General features: G+C 42.8%; 1 protein-coding gene across 1 annotated transcript; it reads right to left on the bottom strand.

Moving 5' to 3' along the window:
- Positions 1 to 240: 240 nt before the first annotated feature.
- Positions 241 to 18,112, bottom strand: SNX18 (sorting nexin 18). Its single transcript, XM_086770568.1, has 2 exons — positions 16,381 to 18,112; positions 241 to 2,069 (listed from the first exon to the last, which is right to left on the bottom strand). The coding sequence occupies exons 1-2, from the start codon at positions 17,924 to 17,926 to the stop codon at positions 1,816 to 1,818; spliced, it is 1,800 nt and encodes a 599-aa protein (XP_086626694.1). The 5' UTR covers positions 17,927 to 18,112; the 3' UTR covers positions 241 to 1,815.
- Between the last annotated feature and the right edge of the window lie 1,220 nt (positions 18,113 to 19,332).

Here is a 19,332-nt window from a genome sequence, read left to right as displayed (position 1 = left end):
TGTAGAACGAGACACCATGAGGAAGATAAAAAGCAAGTCAACCCTATGATTATGGTCCTTATTTTATGGTCAACCTTGTTGTTTGCAGCACTCTTCTAACAGCCTGGAAATTGAGTCCTTCCTCACTGATTGTCCTTTCTTTTACAAATACTGTTTTTTTCCTCTTCATTATTCTGTATTTTTCTTCTTTGGATATGTACTAGAAGCACTGCCAAATAAAACTTGCACAAAATAGCAATCTCCAAGCATTTGGGGATGAATCTTAAAGCCAAAACTACATTCTTACATTTACTCCTCTAAAACAGAGGTGTGTGGTTAAGCTACAGAAACTCACATGATCAAGCGAAAGAACTGCACATTTCTGCTGCACAGGTGAGGAATGATTTGTACTTAAATGCAACTGTTGCTTAACTTCCTTTTCCAGGCTTTTATTTGTTTAAGCGATCTTTGATGAATTTAATTACAAACAAAAAAGTAAACATTTTGCTTCCTTGGAAGGTTTTGTTATTTTTGTTCAGGAGAAAAGAGATAGGATAAATAAAAACCCTCTTTCATACTGACCTATAAGAAGGAAATCAGTAGGTAAGAAACACAGACTTCAGACTTAATTAAAGGGAAATAAGCCAGAAAACTCTTTAAGAGATAGTGTTTACGTATATATAAATGCACCCTGCTTGTCAAAAATATTTATACAAAAATTAAGACAATTGTTAATTCTTGAGTGTTACAAACATAAAAATCCCACTTGTTTTCCAAGTCAGTTCAGCCAAGCCTTATTTCAGATCATTTATATAACTGAACATCCCTGAAAATTTGTAACTTAGTAAACTAATGAATCACAGTGGAGTTTCAACCCAGACAACTGGCAACGCAGATGCAAGTCTGAAGTTAAACTGAATCAGCAACTCAACAATGAGCAATTTCAAACTTAAAAAAATGCTTTAGCCACATAGCTTGCATTCATATCCCCTTGATATATATAATTTTTATTAGCCTAGCTCTTCAAATTTCCACTCACAGTAATGCTTTATACTAAAAAAAAAAAAAAAATCCCCTCACTGTATTATTAATTTCAGAAAGAGGATTAAGTGGTGTATTTTTGTATATGCACTTAACAGCCTAGTACATGTAACAAGTAGTCTCCATTTTTAGGGAAAGTGTGAATAGATTTAAGTTCTTTTTGAGCCAACATTTGTCCTAAGACAGTACTTGCTGTGCAAACTGGATGGCAGCTGATTTTTTCCCAGTCAATGGGAGGTTTCATAGTAAGTTCCTGTCATAGGCATCAACCCCTTATTCATTCAATCATAAAAATGTGACTTAATAGAAAAGGAAAAATATAGTCTAAAGGCACAGAATCACATAGCTGCTCTAGTACGAGTCTGTAAACAGAGGATCGTTTGAATTTAGGAAATCCAAATCTAGGAAAGTAAAAAGGCATCTGAAGCAGGCTTTTATCTAGCCAACTTCCTTAAAGACCCAAAGGGTTTGAGGTCTACAAAGTATGCACTAAAATACCATATTTCAAAAAGCAATAAGGCAAATAGTATATTCATTAATTCAAAAAAGTTACAATGGTAGTGTAGGCATACACAGTATAATTTAGTTACAATGCGTGGTACTGTTTCTACTACATAGCCCTATAACTGTTTCCTTTCTACATAATCAGAGACTAAACCAGGGTTCCAGGTAAACACAAACCCATCCTTGTACCACTGTCTACCACTGGCAGCAGTTCTTCAGCAGCAGCAGCATTCGCTCTGCCACCTGAGTCATGTTCATACTGAGGGAAGTCCACAAATCAAAGTTCAGAGATTAAACACTGTCATACTTTTGACGAGCTTCTTCTAGCTTTTGTGTTACTTTTTGAAAAAAGAGTATTTGCTGTTGCAAGAAATGCTGCATCTGTGATTTAAAGTCCCTCACACGAATTTTGTGGAAATGATTAATTTCTGCTAGGGTTGCAAAAGAAATAATGTTACAGCGTTCTTGAATGCCCTCAGCTTTTTGGAGCTCCATCTTCCCCTCTTCCACGTGCCGCTTACTCTCCTTTACTTTGGTAAGGGCTCCTGCATAAAGAACAAAACAAAACAGTTGAACTGTAGACTCAACTACTTTAACAAGTGATTTAGTAAAAGCAAGGATTTATATAAGACTCATTCTAAATGTACTTATATGTGCATATATATATATATATATGAATGAAAAGGAATAAAATAAAGCTTTTTCATACAAAAAAAAAAAAAACACAGAAGAGCAACTCTTGTTTAAAAAAGGGTTTTTAAGGCTCTAGCTTGCAAAAGATAGTAGAACATGCTTATTTCACAATCTTAAAAAACAGATGGTGTCCTTCAGAGAATAATTGATAAATATACCACTAGAGGGAAAAAATGAAAGCACTAGTAAACTAGTCAGATCAATTTAAGCCTATGTAAAAACTAAAAAAATAACCTTATTAAGAAATTGGACTTTGCGAAACAATCACTTTTCCCAACCTTTGTGAAACATCAACTAGGAGATCTGAATACACTAAATCTTGCCAATACACTGTTTTGCTTTTACAATACAGATACTCCCAAATTAATTATTGAGTACTAGAGAATCTAAAAGTTTATTTCAAAGTTCCAGACCTAACAGAGTTTTGGAAAAGCTAGAAGAAAAACAGAGTAAAAGAACTGACAGTCCTTCTCTTCCAAATAATTAATTAAAGCACACATATCCTACAAAACCAAAATATGACCCAAAACAGACCTACCCAAAGCAGACTTATAGTGACAGAGTACCAAGATACATCTTAAGACATTCATTTTCTTGGACTTCATTTCCCATATACCAACTCCTTTGCCTGAAATATTACATACATATTTTATTCATGTAACTAGAACCAATCAGACCAATATAGCTTTTTTCTTCTCACAAGATGCTAGTGATAGGACATTTTTTACAGCCCGTGTGATCACACTGAAGTTACTTGTTCCTTCAACTATTTGTAATGTCTTAACTATGTCTTTCCTCTCAGATAATACTTCTTACCATACACATGACTACAGTTCACTGACAGGACTCTTTACACTGCCTTGAAGAAATCCTTTTCTGTAGTCCCTACAGTGACACTAGCCAGCAAGCTAGCAGAGAAAACTCTCTGCCTGTATCTTCCAGGGGGACAACGTCCACTCTGTCTGCTGGGGGAGTTGGTTTGTCCTGTTGTCAGGCTGAATCCACACACAGTAAACACCATTAAACAGTAAAAACACAGTTCATCAGCAGTAATACTACCTTCTGTCTTTTCCTTCCTGTGCCTGTTTAACATGCCATTTCGAATGTGCCTCCCTCCAGCACCCTGACACATCTCTGCAATTCAGATCTGGAGCATGACCTTGTGCACAGACGCGTCTGGGTTTGTTGCACGCGCAGTAGATTGAGAGGCAACCAGGGAGCACAGCTGCTGCTCACTGCATTTCGTTCAGGTGCTTCTCACATTGCCCTGGCTGCTGCGGCTCAACCCATGCCCATCTCCAAGCCCTCACCAGGCAGCCAGGTATAACGGAGGGTCAAGGTACGCTCTTACACAAGTTAAAATATCAGATGATTTGGCAGACTTGGGAAAAAGAGTTTGTTGTATTTTTGAAATGAAATAGAGATCGTGTCTTCCCTTACAAATGAAATCTGGAATCCCTAAAATCAGAGAAACATGCATGACTTTTCTCGATTCAGCTTCTAACAGTGACTAGTTAACTGTAGCAGGGGATATTTTTAATTCCAAATACTTCCTCTAACCAGTACTTCTCTACTCTTAAAATAGTATTTTTCTGCTTGATTTGCATTTAGGCTGTGCTGTACGTGGCAGCTCCTGTCTGCAGCCCTGGTATGAGCTCTCAGTTGCGAGCGTAAGAAATTCTCCTCCGGTGTGACATACTTGCAGAAAGACCAGACAAAAGATTTTCCTTTCCTTTTTAAACTGTGGCAGGCAGGTTGTGAACAAAGTAAGCACAGACCACAGGCTGCATGGCTGAGGACACTGGTATGCGAGTGGCAGAGGCCACCCTCAGAACATGGTGTGCCAAAGAGCTGCCAAGGGCAGTGGCTCTCCTCCAGTGCTGCAAGGTGCTGGCAGCGCCTGGCTCCACACCTTCTTAGTCCTCCTGGCCAGGCAGCGTGGTGGCTAAAAGCTTGGCATCAGCTGCTACAGCTGATTGACCTCATCATCTCCAGCCTGGCCCAAAAAAACACCGCGGAAAAAACTTTTCCACGTGCAGTGGTGCCAGCAGCAGGACCATGCCAGAAGGTCTGTATTCTCTCCTCTAAGGAGTGAGGGATCTGCGAGGTAGGGCATGATCTGAAAAATATTTAATCCTTTCTTCTGCAAAAAATGATGCTTCTTTCAACAAACAAAACCAGGCTTAGCAGAAATTTTCTCTGCATTCCGTGGGCATGGCAGGAATCCATGCATGGCTGTGAAAAACTGAAATTTGGGACTTACTGGAAGCCAGATGGAGCTGGTTAAATAAACATGACAACTCTTCAGTTGTGATGTGGGAAACAGCTTTAGATGTTATTTCTAGAATGACCAAACTGGAAGAAAAATACTGAAATTTACAGCATCAGCAACTGAAAGCATAACTAAGTTCTGAAGCATGCATAATCTTCAAATTATTTTACATCAATAAAAAACATACATTACCAAATGCTAAACCCCTCCAGACTGGACATATTATGCATTATGTAGGAGTTTTGCCATTAAAAAAAATATATATATTTATAATTAAGAAAAGGAATGAGAGAAGAAAACTTGCAACCATGACTGCTCTCTTAATGCATATGGATTCACGCTGGTCCTACAGTGGAATTTCCTAAAGGAAAAACCTAGGCAGACCACAAACAGAGGTCAGCAATCTCTGACAAGAACTTACACATATGCTGAAGTACAAACTTGCTTGGTTTTTGAAGTGCCTCTAAATGAAGCGTTTAATTATTAGTGAAATGATTAATCTTAAAATAACTTAACAGAGGGAAAATATTAGCTTATTAGGGCAATCAAACAACCTTGTCTAAAGACAGAAATAAAGTCCATATACTTTAAGAAGCAAACAACCATTTGTTCTAAAATGTCATTTAAAACTTGTTCAGCATCTACGGAAGTTTGCAAGACTCAGCTTAGTAAATCTTAGAAAATAGGGTTGTTACTTTGCACAGCTTTGCAAGCAGCTTTACTAACGAAGGCGTGACACATTTAATCCCAAGTTTTCTCCAAAGACTCCTCCATAGCCTACAGCCCTTCTGTGTGAATCTATGCAGGCAAAAACTCTAAGCCAGAGCACACATTCATTGATGTTGAGGGTGCAATGATCCATGCATGTTTCTAACGGTGAGAGGGGGCAGGAGTACCGGGCGAGGGAACTGGGGAGTAGAGAGCAGCCCCTTGTGTGCACCCTTGCTTGAAAACAAGGATCCTGCTCAGAGATGCCCAAGTAGGGGAAGTGTCTCATGGTCAACCTCTAACGTGTCTCAGCTCACAACTCCTAACCTGTCCCACTCCGGGCTGTACACCATGAACTCCCCACCTCCATCCTCGCTCATGTATCCATCGCCCTCAGCACCTCCTGCTGCTGCTCTTGCAGGCTGTCGAGGCTGAGCAAGCCCCCTCTGGCCTAAGTACGTCTGCATAAACATCTCCTGGTTTCTGAATTTAATGATGTGAACATCTAGTAATGCTTTAGACAATTCAAAAAAGCAAGACATATTTAAAAAACAAAAGCAGAATTATGGCAAGCCTAGAAAAGGCTAACACACACTTCAGGGAAAAGAAACAGAAGGAGCCACCTCCTAAGGCGTATTAGCTCAAGGAAACCTCCTGCTGAATACATGTCTGGGATAAATATCCGCCAATGCACTGTTCCCAGAGGGATGGAATACATAAAAATAAATTCTTGCGTTTTTTTAGCTCCAGCTTTACAGATTCTGTAAAGTCTTGCCCATGCATTTAAAGCTTCTGGTCCAATGAAAAGACCTTCTGTCAGGAGGTCATGTTCCAGTGATCAGGACTAGCTTTCAAACAGCAAAGAGGGCCTGGATCAAAGACACTGCTGCAAAAAAAAAAAAAAAACAAAAAAAAACAAACAAAAAAAAAACCACCAAAAAAAAAAACCTGTGCTACATCTATTTCTGTTCTTAAAAGTGGGGAAAAGCAGATGTGAATGATGTTTTTCATTGCCCAGTACCTCATGTTAAACAGACAGTGGTGCTCACTGAATGCTGCTAAGGGCTTAAAGAGAGACTCACAGTTTTCAGTGCTTGTTTTGAAGTATGAGACTAGACAACACAAGATGATATAAACACATTTAACAAGGAACATTTATAGTAACGTGCTAGCAGCCAAGAAGACAAGGAAAACTTAAAATTCCTGCTAGAAATAAATACTTCCAAGCTGTAAAACACACAATACAAACAGCAACTTAAATGGGTGCTGAGTAGTTACCAGGAAAAAAAAGAACAGTATTGAGTCAGAAAGACATGCATGCAAACATGAGGTTGCAATGGGGCAGCAAGAGTCAAATACATTCAAGAAAATGAAATTAAAAAAAAATACCTGAATCTGAGAGCACTCAGGTTTGGGTCAAAAAATATATTTTCACATCACCTGTGGTTTTATTACACTAACAAATACTTTGAGACTGTGTGGACAGTCAACTAAGGATGGGTTTGAATCCATACTTAAAACTGTACTCACTCTCTCTCCACACTGTGTGCATATATATGTAAACCCATACTGATGCGTATGTGTCTCCAAGCTCTCTATTCGCATGGTATTATCAGCCTACCAGCAGCCAGCCCTACATTGGTTCCTCACACTTAGAGTACATGACACAAGTCCAAGTTGCAGCTTGCAACATGACCAGCAGGGAGAAGTTCTGGGGCTCAGACCATGAAGACTGCAATCAAGACTGCTCTTCACTCAACTCCTTTGTCTCGCTTGAAGCCAGATCTGCTCTGCACCTCCCAGCACAGGTAATCAGAAGCCGAAGAACAACTGTAACCGCTAAGGGTGTACCATCTTCCCACTGCCCCATCTCCACCTCTCCTCAAAGTACCCAAACATCATCTTTTGACTACTGCATCCAACAGTCAGGACAACAGCCGTAGAAGTGGCAGAATGGGAAAAAACCCACGGAGGGTGATCATTCTGGCCTTGACATCAGGGGTAACTGTGGCAAAAGCACAGAGCGCCATATTCCTGACCAGTGTCTTTGAGAGGTCCCCTGGCCAAAAGGCTTCATGCAACAGCAAGACCTTGCAAAGTCTGAAGGCTCCTCTGAAAGATGGTTCCCTCATGGAGGACAACTAGAACCAGAAAATACTGTGATCTTCAAAGAAACTCGCAAGTTTGACAAAGAAAATGTCTCAGCAGTTGTACCTCACAGATCTTGTGAAAATAAAACAATCTGTGCAATAAACAACTTTTCATCTTTCTGCTATCAGCAAGCTACAGAATAAAACTTGGTGCATTACTTACTAGAAAGTAAAACAACTAATATTTCCATGCCATTCAGCTGCCCATCATAATAAATGGTCTAACAGTAGGTATGATGTGTCCTTCAAAGCATGCTATTGCAAACTGCTGCCAGAGCAAGCCTGTCTACATGCCATCCCACTTAAAGATGTTGTGATGGGATGAGTCAAATGACTAACACAATAAAAAACTGCATTTGGCCTGAAAGGGAGGGAGACAGTGGCTTAGTTTTATCAATGGCTTAGCTACGTGATGCTGCTCAGCCCAGGGCTACACAACCATCAGGTCCAGCACAAGGGAAGTTGCAGGAGCACCACAGGAGATTACAGACAGGGTCAGCTGCTTGTCTCCCAACATGTAACATGAAATCCTACTCTGAAAAAAGCCTCCAAACTTCTCTTTCTCAATTCAAAGTGAAATGATGAAATTTACTGTTGCAGAATATAGATGCTACTACACTGACAGATGACTTGCTTAAGAATGCTCTGAGCGGAGATTAACAAAAGCAGCCTACACATTAAGATTCTGAAAATTCCTTACATTTTCTGGCCAAGATTCAGAATGGAAAGCAGCATAATGAGAATTTGCCTGAAATTAAAACCAGAAGATTTCTCCAGTAGGGACTGAACTGTATAAAAGAAATGTGACAGGAAAAAAAGCACCATTACAGTGATTAATGTAGGAATGACTTGTTACTTTAAAATCTGGTTTAACACTTTTAAACAGAAAAAAAAACAAGTGATCTCCACCATAAAATATAAAATGAAGTCACTTGTTCTTTCTGAAAGTGCCAACACAACTGAGTTTTCAAAATCAGTCTTTCAAATTTAAAGATTATGTTCTTCTCCTTAAGGGTAAAAACTGCTTTAACAACAATCTATTTTCCGTAATGAAAGTTAGAAACATAAAAACAAAATATATCAAATTGCAATTGCTTTAGTATTACAAGAAATTTTTTATAGATATGTGAAAATGGCTGTAATGCTTTTAGAATCTGCAGTCTAAAATAGTTTTTAAAAGTTAGGTTTATTCTTTATTATTTAATTGCCCATTGCTCAAAAAACCACAGAATAAAATAATACTATCCTATAAATCTAGGCTCATAAATCACATTACTCTGCTAACATCTAGGTTAACATTGACTGACTGCGGGATTACTAAAGTCAGACAGATTTATTTGTTCTTCCAGTTATCCTGTTGCAAAACTCATCAAAAGCTGTCAACCAGAGATGCATTCTTCAGTTCAAAATGAAATCACCTTCTAATCTACACAATTCAGAGATCACGCATAAATAAAACAATCTGTGCTAGAGATTTCAGAAACTTGATTAACTCTAATCTCATCTGCTGGTTTTAACATATGCATTGATTTAATTAATATATAACCGGTCAACGACAGCGTTAGAATGCACAGAGTCAAATGTCACTCTATTTTAAAGAGCCACCAGCGTTAATGAATACTACACACATCTAACTAATCTTTTTTAAATTTTAAATAAAGTGATAGTTAAGACCTGATTAGACTCCTGCCGATTGGTGTACACACACATAGGAAGAGCATACACAACAAATTTATTTATCCAGATCTACAAGGACTGTAATCATACCTGTGCATATTCAGAGGCTCCAAAATGCTCATGCTACTGAAAAATATTTAAGTTATCACACTGGCAATACGCAGTTCAGTTCCAGAGTCCCCCAGAGGAGTCCACAAACTTTGGGGTGCAGCACCTCCAGGATTAATGTTTTGCTGGGCCATGCTACCCCACATTGCCCTTCTAGGAGGAAGGGATCTGCTGCTTTGAGCTTGGGCTTACATAAAACCGCAAGCAACTTGAAAATGTAGTGTGATTATCATGGTGTTTGGTAAAAATGTTCTTTCTTCAGTATACTGCCAGTCAGCTCGCACAGCTAGCACGTAAAGATTCAAAATGGTAAGCCTGAAAAAACTAGAATAGCAAGTTGCTTTTTACCACAAGACAAAAAAAGCAATGTCAATTCCCAATCACAGCATGACTCTGCTTTTCACATTGTTATGAAAGAACTGCATGTAGGCATAAAAATCGTTGTTCCCTTCATCACAATTCCATAAAGTGTCCACCTGTGATGTGTGCCTACCTAAAATAAAGGCTGAAACCATCACTTCTACTGTAGCTCTGCTACGGTAACAACCCAAAGGCACTGACAAGAACAGAACAGATTGCTTAAATGTATTTATTCTGTCACTGACTTAATGAGATTCCACTCCAAAATTTAAAATACACTTTTCACTAGATTTTTTTTTCTCATTTAAATCCTTATGGCGTTCATAAAAGATATGAGCAAGATTGTGGAGAAAGCATTTGACATTTGTTTGCTCTAGAGTCATAAAGCTCATGTTTTGCAGGCTAAGCCAAACGTTATTTTATTTTTTTAATTAGAATTTTCAAATTCTGTGCTACTTGAACCAAGCAATTTAAAAGTAAGGTACAAGGCGGATAAGTTTATACAATCTGCACACATTAACCTGGCATTTTAACTTTGTTTGAACAAAGTCTAACAATGAAGTCATACAAAGATGCTGGAAAGGCTGAAACATGTCCTTGTTTCAAAGGTGACTTCCAAAATAGAAAAATCGACCGGCTTGTTTGCTTTTGATAATGTGCTTACAAATACTTGGATGAGCTCTGAGAGCTACTTTCTGTTTTCAGTCTACCAATTCTCATCTTCCCTGTTTGGATGGAAGTCCTTTTAGTAGGAGCTGGAGTTCTCTCAGTTGCAAGAGAGAACCATATCACCATCTAGGCTCTTCATAAGCTTCCAGCTGAAATGGTATTTATATAGTCTTTGAAATAAAATTACTTCCTCTTTCTACAAAATAATTTTTACTTCTTCAATGTCTACACTGTACTGCTACTTTCTAACTACCCAGAAGGTCTTCCCAGTAGACAGAGCCTCACTGCCTGTGGTGAGCAAGTACTTGTAAGAGCAGAAGAGGTGACAATACACTCTCTGCAGTCAAACCTGCTACAGGTGTAAACTCCAACCAAAACCCCTCCAGCCCGTTCAGATGAAGTGGGCAGTCTGGATAGACTTGCTGGTGTGCAGTAACACGTGCAGTGTCTCCCACGTAAGGAACAGTTATACTCTTTTGGTGCTACCAGCTGTTTTTGAAAACAAACAAACAAACAAACAAAAAACGGGTTTTATCAGCTATGAAACATTTCTCTGCATCAAATGTGCATGGGATCAGGCTAGCGGGTTTCAAAAGGTAACAGGAAAGAGAAAGACATCACGACTACGTGAATCTTGCTCCCTTAAAAAGCGAAGGGAAAAAAAGATTATGGAAGGAGTGGAAAAGAAAAAAAATCCCATACTTTAAAAAGACCCATGCATCTTTTAGGCAGTCAGGGTATAGAAGTCCCTTTTTTCCCCTCCTTCTGTTTAGTCTTCTTCAAGTAAGGCTATTGCTCAATTTTAGTCTTTTTTATTGTTGCCCCCTTATTTTACACACACCAAGGAAGCTATAATTTTATGCAGTTTCTAAATGTGAAAATTCTTTCACATTTTAGCCATCTAAAAGTCTCGGCTCCCGCCAAGTTACCTTCAAATACTGGGAGGTAATGTTGGCTGATTCAGCAGCAAGCAGACAATGCTACAACATCACTATAACAGCAATTGGGAGACTGACAGGGCAAAACATACAAGTCATCCTGGAGCAACCCATCCTTTCTCATCAAAGCCCTTAAACAGATGAAATGCAGCCACCCATCTCTTTTTACTGTTCTAGGGGTCATCTGGCTAGGATTACATGCCTAGCTCTTAGGCAGTAGCTACCTGAGTTGAACCCCATGCAAAGTGTTTGTATCTGAGGGATGGGGGTGCGTGGAGGCGGGGGAAAGGTGGATAGAAGTGAAAACAGGGATGGAAAAACCATGTCTACATGACAAATTTAAGAGGTTAGAAAGTAAGCAAGAGAGAAAAGCACTGTTTTTACACTGGGATACAAAATTTTAGGTGTGAATTTTGACCAGTCTGATTTATTAATGAACATACATACCTCTCCTTCCCCCCGCAAAATAAACATTGCTGAAAATACTACAGAGTTCCAAGTTTCAGTGTTGTCTGGGGTTTTTTATGCTTGAAATCTTGATGCTTTTCCAGCTGGAACATTTTTTTTTGCCTATAATTCTGTAAATAATTCTAAAAAGACACCCAGCACATTCGTTAAAGCCGATGTCTAGAATTAAGCTTGCTTGAGGTAAATAAGACCATTTGCCTTATTTTACTTTTCACAATCAGTGATCCAGAAGCAAAAAGGTCATTCAGATATTATTTTCAATAATTCACTTAAATCTTGGCATGCAGAGGAAACAGAATTGCTGCCTACGTCTTAGAAGATATTTAGACCACTTTCTGAAATCTGTTTTGCAAACATCTTAACCAAAAGTTTGTCTAGCGTTAACATCATAACGTTAAGAGGAAGAGAAAAATCTGGAAAGCAGCGATGAAACAGCAAGTTAGTCAGTATTTATTCCACTTTCAGGAATCACAAAAGGCCAATTATAGTAGTTCATAGAATCATAGAATCATAGAATCGTTTGGGTTGGAAGGGACCTTCAAAGGTCATCTAGTCCAACCCCCCGTAAAACTCGAAAGAAAGAAACCCAAAAATCATAACTCCTCTCACTAAGCAAATATGAGGACAAGATAGGCAGACAAGCACGAGCTACAGTACCAGCATGAAGTATCTCAAATTCTTACATGTGCATAAATTTTCTGAACCTGAACTTGCATGGGCCTGCAGTGAGCATTTATGTCGAAGATTACTGAAGTGAGAAGAACTCACCAGTTGAGTGAAGCTCTAGCAATTAATATTTAGGAATTGCTTTGCCAAGACTGCCTAGGGAATTTCCACAAGTAGACCTTAAAAACACAGAAAAGGAGGCATTATCCATTACAAAAAAAAAAAAGATGGGAGGTCGATTTGCTTCTCAAAATTAAAGCAACTGAATCTAGCATTTCTTGAAAGATACATCAGTTCTGCGAAAGAAAATGACAAAAGTGGAGCTCAGTTTTTGAGCCTACTGAACTTAATATTCCTCTTCTACAAATGTTTTGCCAGAGGCTAAAGAAAACTGAGTACAAGTGTATCTAACACATTTGTATCTTCGACTCCAAAAAACCACAGATATGCATAAGAATACTTTCATGCAAGCACTTCAGAGGCATTAATCTATGGGGGCTTGAGGACTAGATTAATACAAGTATTTGGGTGCTTAAATGGTTGAGACACTGCTCTGCCATCATCTACCCCTACAGGTGCCATTTTTCCCCTAATTGCTTAGTTTTCCAAACAACAAGCCACTTGTAAGGGATGTATGCCTTGGGGCTGATGTGCTCTGTGCCAGCTTCCATGGGACTCTCAAACCAAGAATTTCCAGACGGAAATGTGGGGTTTCCAGCTCTTTGTGTTCTTCGCTGTAGGGCTCAATCTAATGAATCTTCAGACCTGGACTGGAGCGCACACAAAACTGGGCAAGGTTTCTTACAAAGTACTGACAAGTTGATCCTCAACTGGCATGTGTGACAGAAAAGTTCGAATGCTTCCTCCGCCTCTTCTGGAACAAGTTCAACTTTTCCTTCCCTCGCAGAAAATTCCTTAAACACTGGGTGCCCAAGATGAAGGAAGCAGAGTGAAAGGAATCTTTTAAAGTCTCCTACTGAAGCTATTGCCATTTCATAATACTTATAATATTAATAAGATAATAAACAATTTTAAAATATTCCCACAGTCCATTGGTTCACATGTTTTACACAAGTGACCAAAATTACAATCCCTTTCTGCACACTTCAGATCATGTATGACATCCTCAGCACAGGAAGCAGAAAGACCTGGACCCCAGAGCAATTAAAAGCTCAACAGATAACACATTTTCCTGCTGATACATAGATGAAGCAACAGTGAGGCTTACATGGTTTTGATTATAATTCTAGGAGAAAAGAAAAAGCCCAAATCGAGGGAAGTTTTTGTCTCCAGCTTACAGGTTCTCTGTTCTTCTTTCTGCAGAAGTTGCACCCAGAGGTGCAGACTTCTCAGTTCAAACCACAAAACACACTTCCAAATCACACTCAGCAGCTGTTCAACTATGTGCAGCAGAGCAAACCCATAATGGGACAATGCACTTGGACGTTCTACCCATAGATCTGGGCACGGTTTTGGCCTTTATTTTCTGGTCCTTCTCAGGTCTAAGGGAACACAGAAATGGAGTCTAGAAAAGGCCTTGGTTTTTATCTCAAGTGGAAAATATATTTGCACTACGCAGAAAACAAAGGAGAAGTACTCCTAGCTTCAGAGTTCATCTTTTTAAAGGCACGGCCATGTAAGCAATGCATCAATCAGGCTGATATTTCTGCCACTTCTCAGGGCACTTTGGGGTCATTTTACTGCACAAAGAAGTTGTACACGAGAAAACAAAACACTTGAAGAAAGACACATGAACTCTATTTTTCAGATGATCTATCAGCACCAACAGACTTACAGACAATAATAATTCTCAAAACTGGCAGCTATCCCACATAGTAAATGTAAAAGAAAGTTCTTACATTGTAAGAACACCAAACAGTTCACATTTTCACCTGAGGTTCACAACTTGGAATTGAAAAGTTATACCTTGTCACAAGTAACTCTTAAGAGTAATAAAACAGCAATATACTGGGTGTAAAAAACATCTTCCTCTCAGTTTTCCTCCAGTTTGCCTGTTTTTCAACAGGAGAAACAACAGCAAACACATAACTCAGTTCTAACCCTGTTCCTATCATGAACATGGACAATCAAGAGACCAGCCTCTCAAGCCTGTGCCATTTTCTGATGGCAAGTACGTACCAGGGATAATACTCTGTTGAAGGCAGTGCTAGCCCAGAGGTACTAGAGCATTAGCACCTGCACGCAGACAGGATGTATGTTTCTCCAGCCAAATCCAGGACAGTGCTGTGGTACAAAATCAACTCTACATACGTCATGCTCATGCACAGCTCTATTGGAAGCTCATTTAGATGAACTTTTCCCAGTTCAGCAAGGTAAACCTAACCAGTAAGGGCAAATTCAAACAAAACTATAAACAGAAATAGGGTTCAGTAAAGCACCTATCTTACTATTCCTAATCCTCTCTTCAAAGTCTCATCTCTAAAAACTCTGCAGTGAAGAACTCTATATAGCCTTAAAGCTTGAGGATGTTATTTAAATAGTACATATAATGTGCTGATTTCTTCCACCTAATAAAAAAATCTTTCCCCTTATTTTTTTCCAGAAGCTTACAGACTACTACCAGTTGACAACTCTCTTTTAAATGCTCCACTCCCAAACACGAGGCATTGCCAAGGCCACCCTTCTCTCTAAATTTAAAATGCTTGAAAGGTGTTATCAAAACACAACGTCACAGCAGCTAGCAGAACAACTCCTCTAACAAAGGTTAGCTTGCACACTTCCCTTTTCTCTTCAAAATAATATTAAGATTGCTTACGATTCCACTCAATTTTCAAGAGTCAACAGGGGAATGGATATCCGACTTTAATGCATGCAATTTTTATGAAAAGCTTACTTTCTTAAATAACAACAAATTGTGCACTTTGTGTCGACTCCGTTGCCTCAGATTTTTCCCAGCAGTAATGCATACGTCCCAGAAGCCTGCCTTTTTGATCTCTTGAAAAAAAACTCTTCCAACTCTTTTATTGTCAAACTCAAGGTACTGTTCCAGATGCAGAAACCCTGGAAATGCCACGTAAGGGCACAAAAGATTGATTAACCGCGACTGACAATCCAAGCTCTGCCTCTTGGGATGCAGAACACCACTTATTAATCTCCAAAATAATTTTCAATAAAGCTCAAGCATTTTCTTGGGTAACTGTTAATGATGTTTTCTTGGTCTCCTTTACAGCTCAAATCCCCCACACTCCCCTGATCTTTGAGTTGAAAACTACAGATAAGGAATACAACAGCAAAAAGAAAGAATGATGGCCTAGTCTTCTCACAATGGTGAAGAATATATGACTATCATTAATTTCACAGTAGGGAAATCATCCACACATATATAGTGCTACAAACTTCTATTTATCTGAAAAAGCATCACTAGTTCTTTCCTTTTTGGAGTTTCTCTCTCTGACAGATCACAAAGTGCCATACAAACAGCAATTTGAACCTCAGGAGCGTGCTTCAGCTAGGAAGATGCTGAAAAGATAACAGGTGGGCAACATCTTCTTATGATAAGGGCAAAGGATGAACAACTCCAACCAAGAACACCATGGCAGACCATTATTCTTACAAAGGCACCAAGAGAGCTTAACGCATGGCCAAAGTGAGAAACCCTAGGAGCTTTAACCATGTGACTGTCTGACACTACAAAATGCACACACCAGCATGCACACGCCAAACAAGGTGGTCAGTCGAAGGAGTACCTGCACCTCCAAATTACTTCGTATTTATTATCTACTAGATCAGAAATTCAAGATACCTAATGTACATCAAAGATGTACATTACAAAGATGTACATATGTGCATAATGTACATATTAATGTACATTAATAGATGTTTTCACACCACAAGCCCATTAATCTTTAATGTATCAGCACTATAGGCAGATGTGGTTTCTTTCAGAGATACACAGCCAAACCTCTGACTAGCAAAACTCCCAACTATGTCTGGACCTTTGGCACAGAATGAAAATGGTCACTGATGTGGTTTTTTAGCAACAGTTTACCTGAGTAAACACGGAAAGATTTAACTCAAGGCCAGCAAGCCAGACGTAGTGCAAACTCAGCCCCCAGTCTCTACATCTGTTTGCATACCACTGGTACATAAAAAATTCATTCTTTCAGAAAACATGTAAGGGTGTTACCTTTCTGGACGTGGATGATGTCTGGAAAGTTGGCCAAATGGCCCTGATACAGCGCTAACAAATCCATCACAGGATCTAGGTCCTGCCGGGGCTGATCTGCAAAGAGGTCCCCGATGGCGTCATAGGCTTCTGCAGTGAAGGCTATGGCTTGGTTGAGGCCGGCTGAAAAGGCCTGCTGGTCCAGCTCAAACGCCTGACTGAGGCACTTAAAGGAGTGCCCCACCTTCTGGTATTCCTTCTTGAAACCAGTGACTTGTTTGCGGGCAAACTCGTTGGCCGTGTGATTAAGTTGCAGGGCGCTCTCGTCCATCTTCTTTGTGAAGGCTTTGAAGCCGTCCACCTGGCTTTCCACCTCCTGCAAGTCCAGGCTGGCCCCAGGGCCCGTGGGGACACTGATGGTCAGGAAAAAGTTGGCACCCACCATCTCGTCTTTCTCAGCCTTGCGCTTGCCTTGTTTCCAGGCCTTCTCATCCGTGCTGGGACAGGTGAGGAAGTGCTGAAAGGCATCGCACTGGGCCAGCACGGGGTGGCTGCACATGTGATCCATCCACCAGGCCAAGCCTTTGCGACGTTTGGAGATGAAGTCCTCCTCGAAGCGGCCGGTGGCCTGCTTCTCCGGTAAGTGGGGCACGGAGATGACAGGGAACTTCTCAGCCAGGCGCCCGTAGAGCCAGTCAAAGTGCTTGTAGCGGCGGTGCACCTGCTGCCCAGTGTGGCTGGGCACCAGCTTGTAGGCGATGTAGCTCTTCATGCCCTTGAACTTGGTCTGCTTGGTGGGGTCCTCGATGGAGCACTGGAAGGGGTAGGGGTTCTCCTGCCACTCGGGGCCCCGGGGGCCCAGCACCACGCACAGCTTGTCCCCGTCCTTCACGAAGCCGGACGCCTCGCCCAGCACGAAGGCCTCCCCACCAGACTTGACGAAGGTGGAGAAGCGGTTGAGGTTGCGGCTCACGGTGGCCGAGCTCTTGGCTCCGCCGCCGGGCGGGTGCGGGTGGCCAGGCGGGTGGCCGCCGCCGCGGGAGCCCAGGGAAAGCTCGGAGCGGGTGGACAGGCGGTAGCGGCCGGAGGCTCCGCCGCCCGCCGCCTCGTAGTCGGGGTAGGAGCTGCCCAGGGCGCCCGGCTCGTCGGCCACGGTGGAGCTGTCGTCCCAGTCGTCGTCCCAGTCGTCATCGCTGCCCTGGCTGGGCTGGTAGGAGCCGCCGTAGGGCGCCGGCGGGAAGGGGTACCCGGCGGCGGCGGGCGGGGGCGGCGCGAAGGGCTCGGGCGCCGCCGCCGGCTTGAAGGCGGCGGGGGGCGGCAGCGGCTCGAAGCCGCCGGCGGGGAGGTTGGCGTAGCGAGCGGGCGGCGGCAGCTCGGCGGCGGGGGCGCGGATCACCTGCACGTAGGAAGCCGGGAAGAGGCCGCGGTCGCCGCGGCTGTTGATGCCCTCCAGCCAGCCCTCGATGTCCTGCTCGCTGCAGAGGCTCAGCACCTCGTGCTCCCGCAGCGAGATCTCCCCCGGGTTCTCCGACCTGAAGTCGTACAGCGCCCGGGCCCGCAGCGCCATGTCTCCCCACCAACCGCCCCCCGGTGGGGAAGGGGGGCTCCCCGCCGCCGCGGTGCCGCCGCCCCTCACCGCGCCGCGCCCGCGGGGCTGCGGCAGGAGCGCGCCGCTGCTTGCTGCCTCCGCGTCCCGCCGGCGGGGAGGCTGCGGCGACGGCCGGTTCCCCGGGCTCGGCTGCGCTGCGCTGCGCTGCGGTGCGGCGCGGCGCGGCCGGCAGCGAGTCCCGGCTTCACCCCGGCGGGCGAGGCAGGGCGCGGGGGCCGAGCCGGCAGCCGTCCCACGTCGCCAGTTTCATTAATCCAGAGCCGAGAGGCAGGGCGGAGGAGCCGAGCGCAGAGCGGCCGCCCCCATCGATGGGCCGGACCCGACCCGCCCCCTCCCCGCCCGCCCCCTGGCGTCCGCCGGGGCCCGGGGCCGGGGAGCGGGGTCGGCCGGGCAGTGGTGCCAAGCTGCCTGTTTTTGGGGCGTTTCTTGCCGGGTCTTACGGCCCCTGACGCTTGCATGTGCCGCCTCTTTCAGCCCCTGGCCTGCCAGGTTTCCGCGACGCACACTTGTAACGGTTGCTGCCGACCCCCCTCCGGGGTGCTGTCAGCGTTTCTCGGGGTTCGGCCCAGAAGGCCTCACACCTTCTCGGGTGCTCGGTTTTCCTTCCAGGGTTCCCAGGTGGTGAGCGGGACGGAGGGATGCCACCCCTGCTTCGGGGCCTCTGCAGGAAGGGGCGTCCCGCCGGGGCTGGCGGAGAGTTCCGGGGGTCCTCCTCAGGCGGGCTGGTGCTTACAAAGGGGGGTCAGGTTAGAGGGAGGAAAGTGTGCGCTTTGATTGTGGACGATGTGTATTTTAGCCCTCTCAAAGAGTGTGATGATGTTGGTTTTCTGTGGAGCAGCCCGACTCCCATCCACAGCCTTTTTTCCCACCCCTGATCATTTCCCCCTGTATTTCCTGTGACACCTGATCTTGTGTTGTCTGATCACATAGATCCCATCCCAGTGGTGATCTTTTAGCTCTCTTTGGATCCCTGAGTGCACATTTCTCTCCAGATTTCTACTGCTTCATGCACAATTAGAAGTTCTTTGGAGGAGATGTGCCTCTTTGGTCCCCAGTTTTCATGCTTTCCCATCAGCATCCTGCCAGAGGCACAGTTCTTGCTTATTTCTCTGATGCAGTTCAAAATGCATGTTGCTTCTTAAAAGTCTTTGTGACAAATAATTATCTTCATCTGGGGGCAATTCATTGAAATGCTAGAAGACCTGCCGCTTCCTTTCATTGCTGGTTTTAGTGCTTGATACTTGGGTTTTGTAGTCTTTTGACCTTAATTTTTCCAATGTTAGCACACATGTTGTCACAGTGGTTTTCTATTACTGTTGCTTGACCTGTGTCCTTAACATTTTTTTTTTAATATATCAACTCAC

Source organism: Chlamydotis macqueenii, chromosome Z (genome assembly GCF_036417535.1).
Source record: "Chlamydotis macqueenii isolate bChlMac1 chromosome Z, bChlMac1.mat, whole genome shotgun sequence".
Lineage (NCBI taxonomy): Eukaryota > Metazoa > Chordata > Aves > Otidiformes > Otididae > Chlamydotis > Chlamydotis macqueenii.
Note: the sequence above shows the minus strand (reverse complement) of the source record. Positions and strands in the feature narration are given on the sequence as shown.

Bases quoted from the DNA above. Each gene is read 5' to 3' on its own strand.
- SNX18 (XM_086770568.1), bottom strand. From the start codon at position 17,926: ATGGCGCTGCGGGCCCGGGCGCTGTACGACTTCAGGTCGGAGAACCCG. The intron at 2,070-16,380 runs GTAACACCCTTA...TTCTTTATGCAG, and splicing joins CATCATCCACGTCCAGAAAG to GAGCCCTTACCAAAGTAAAG.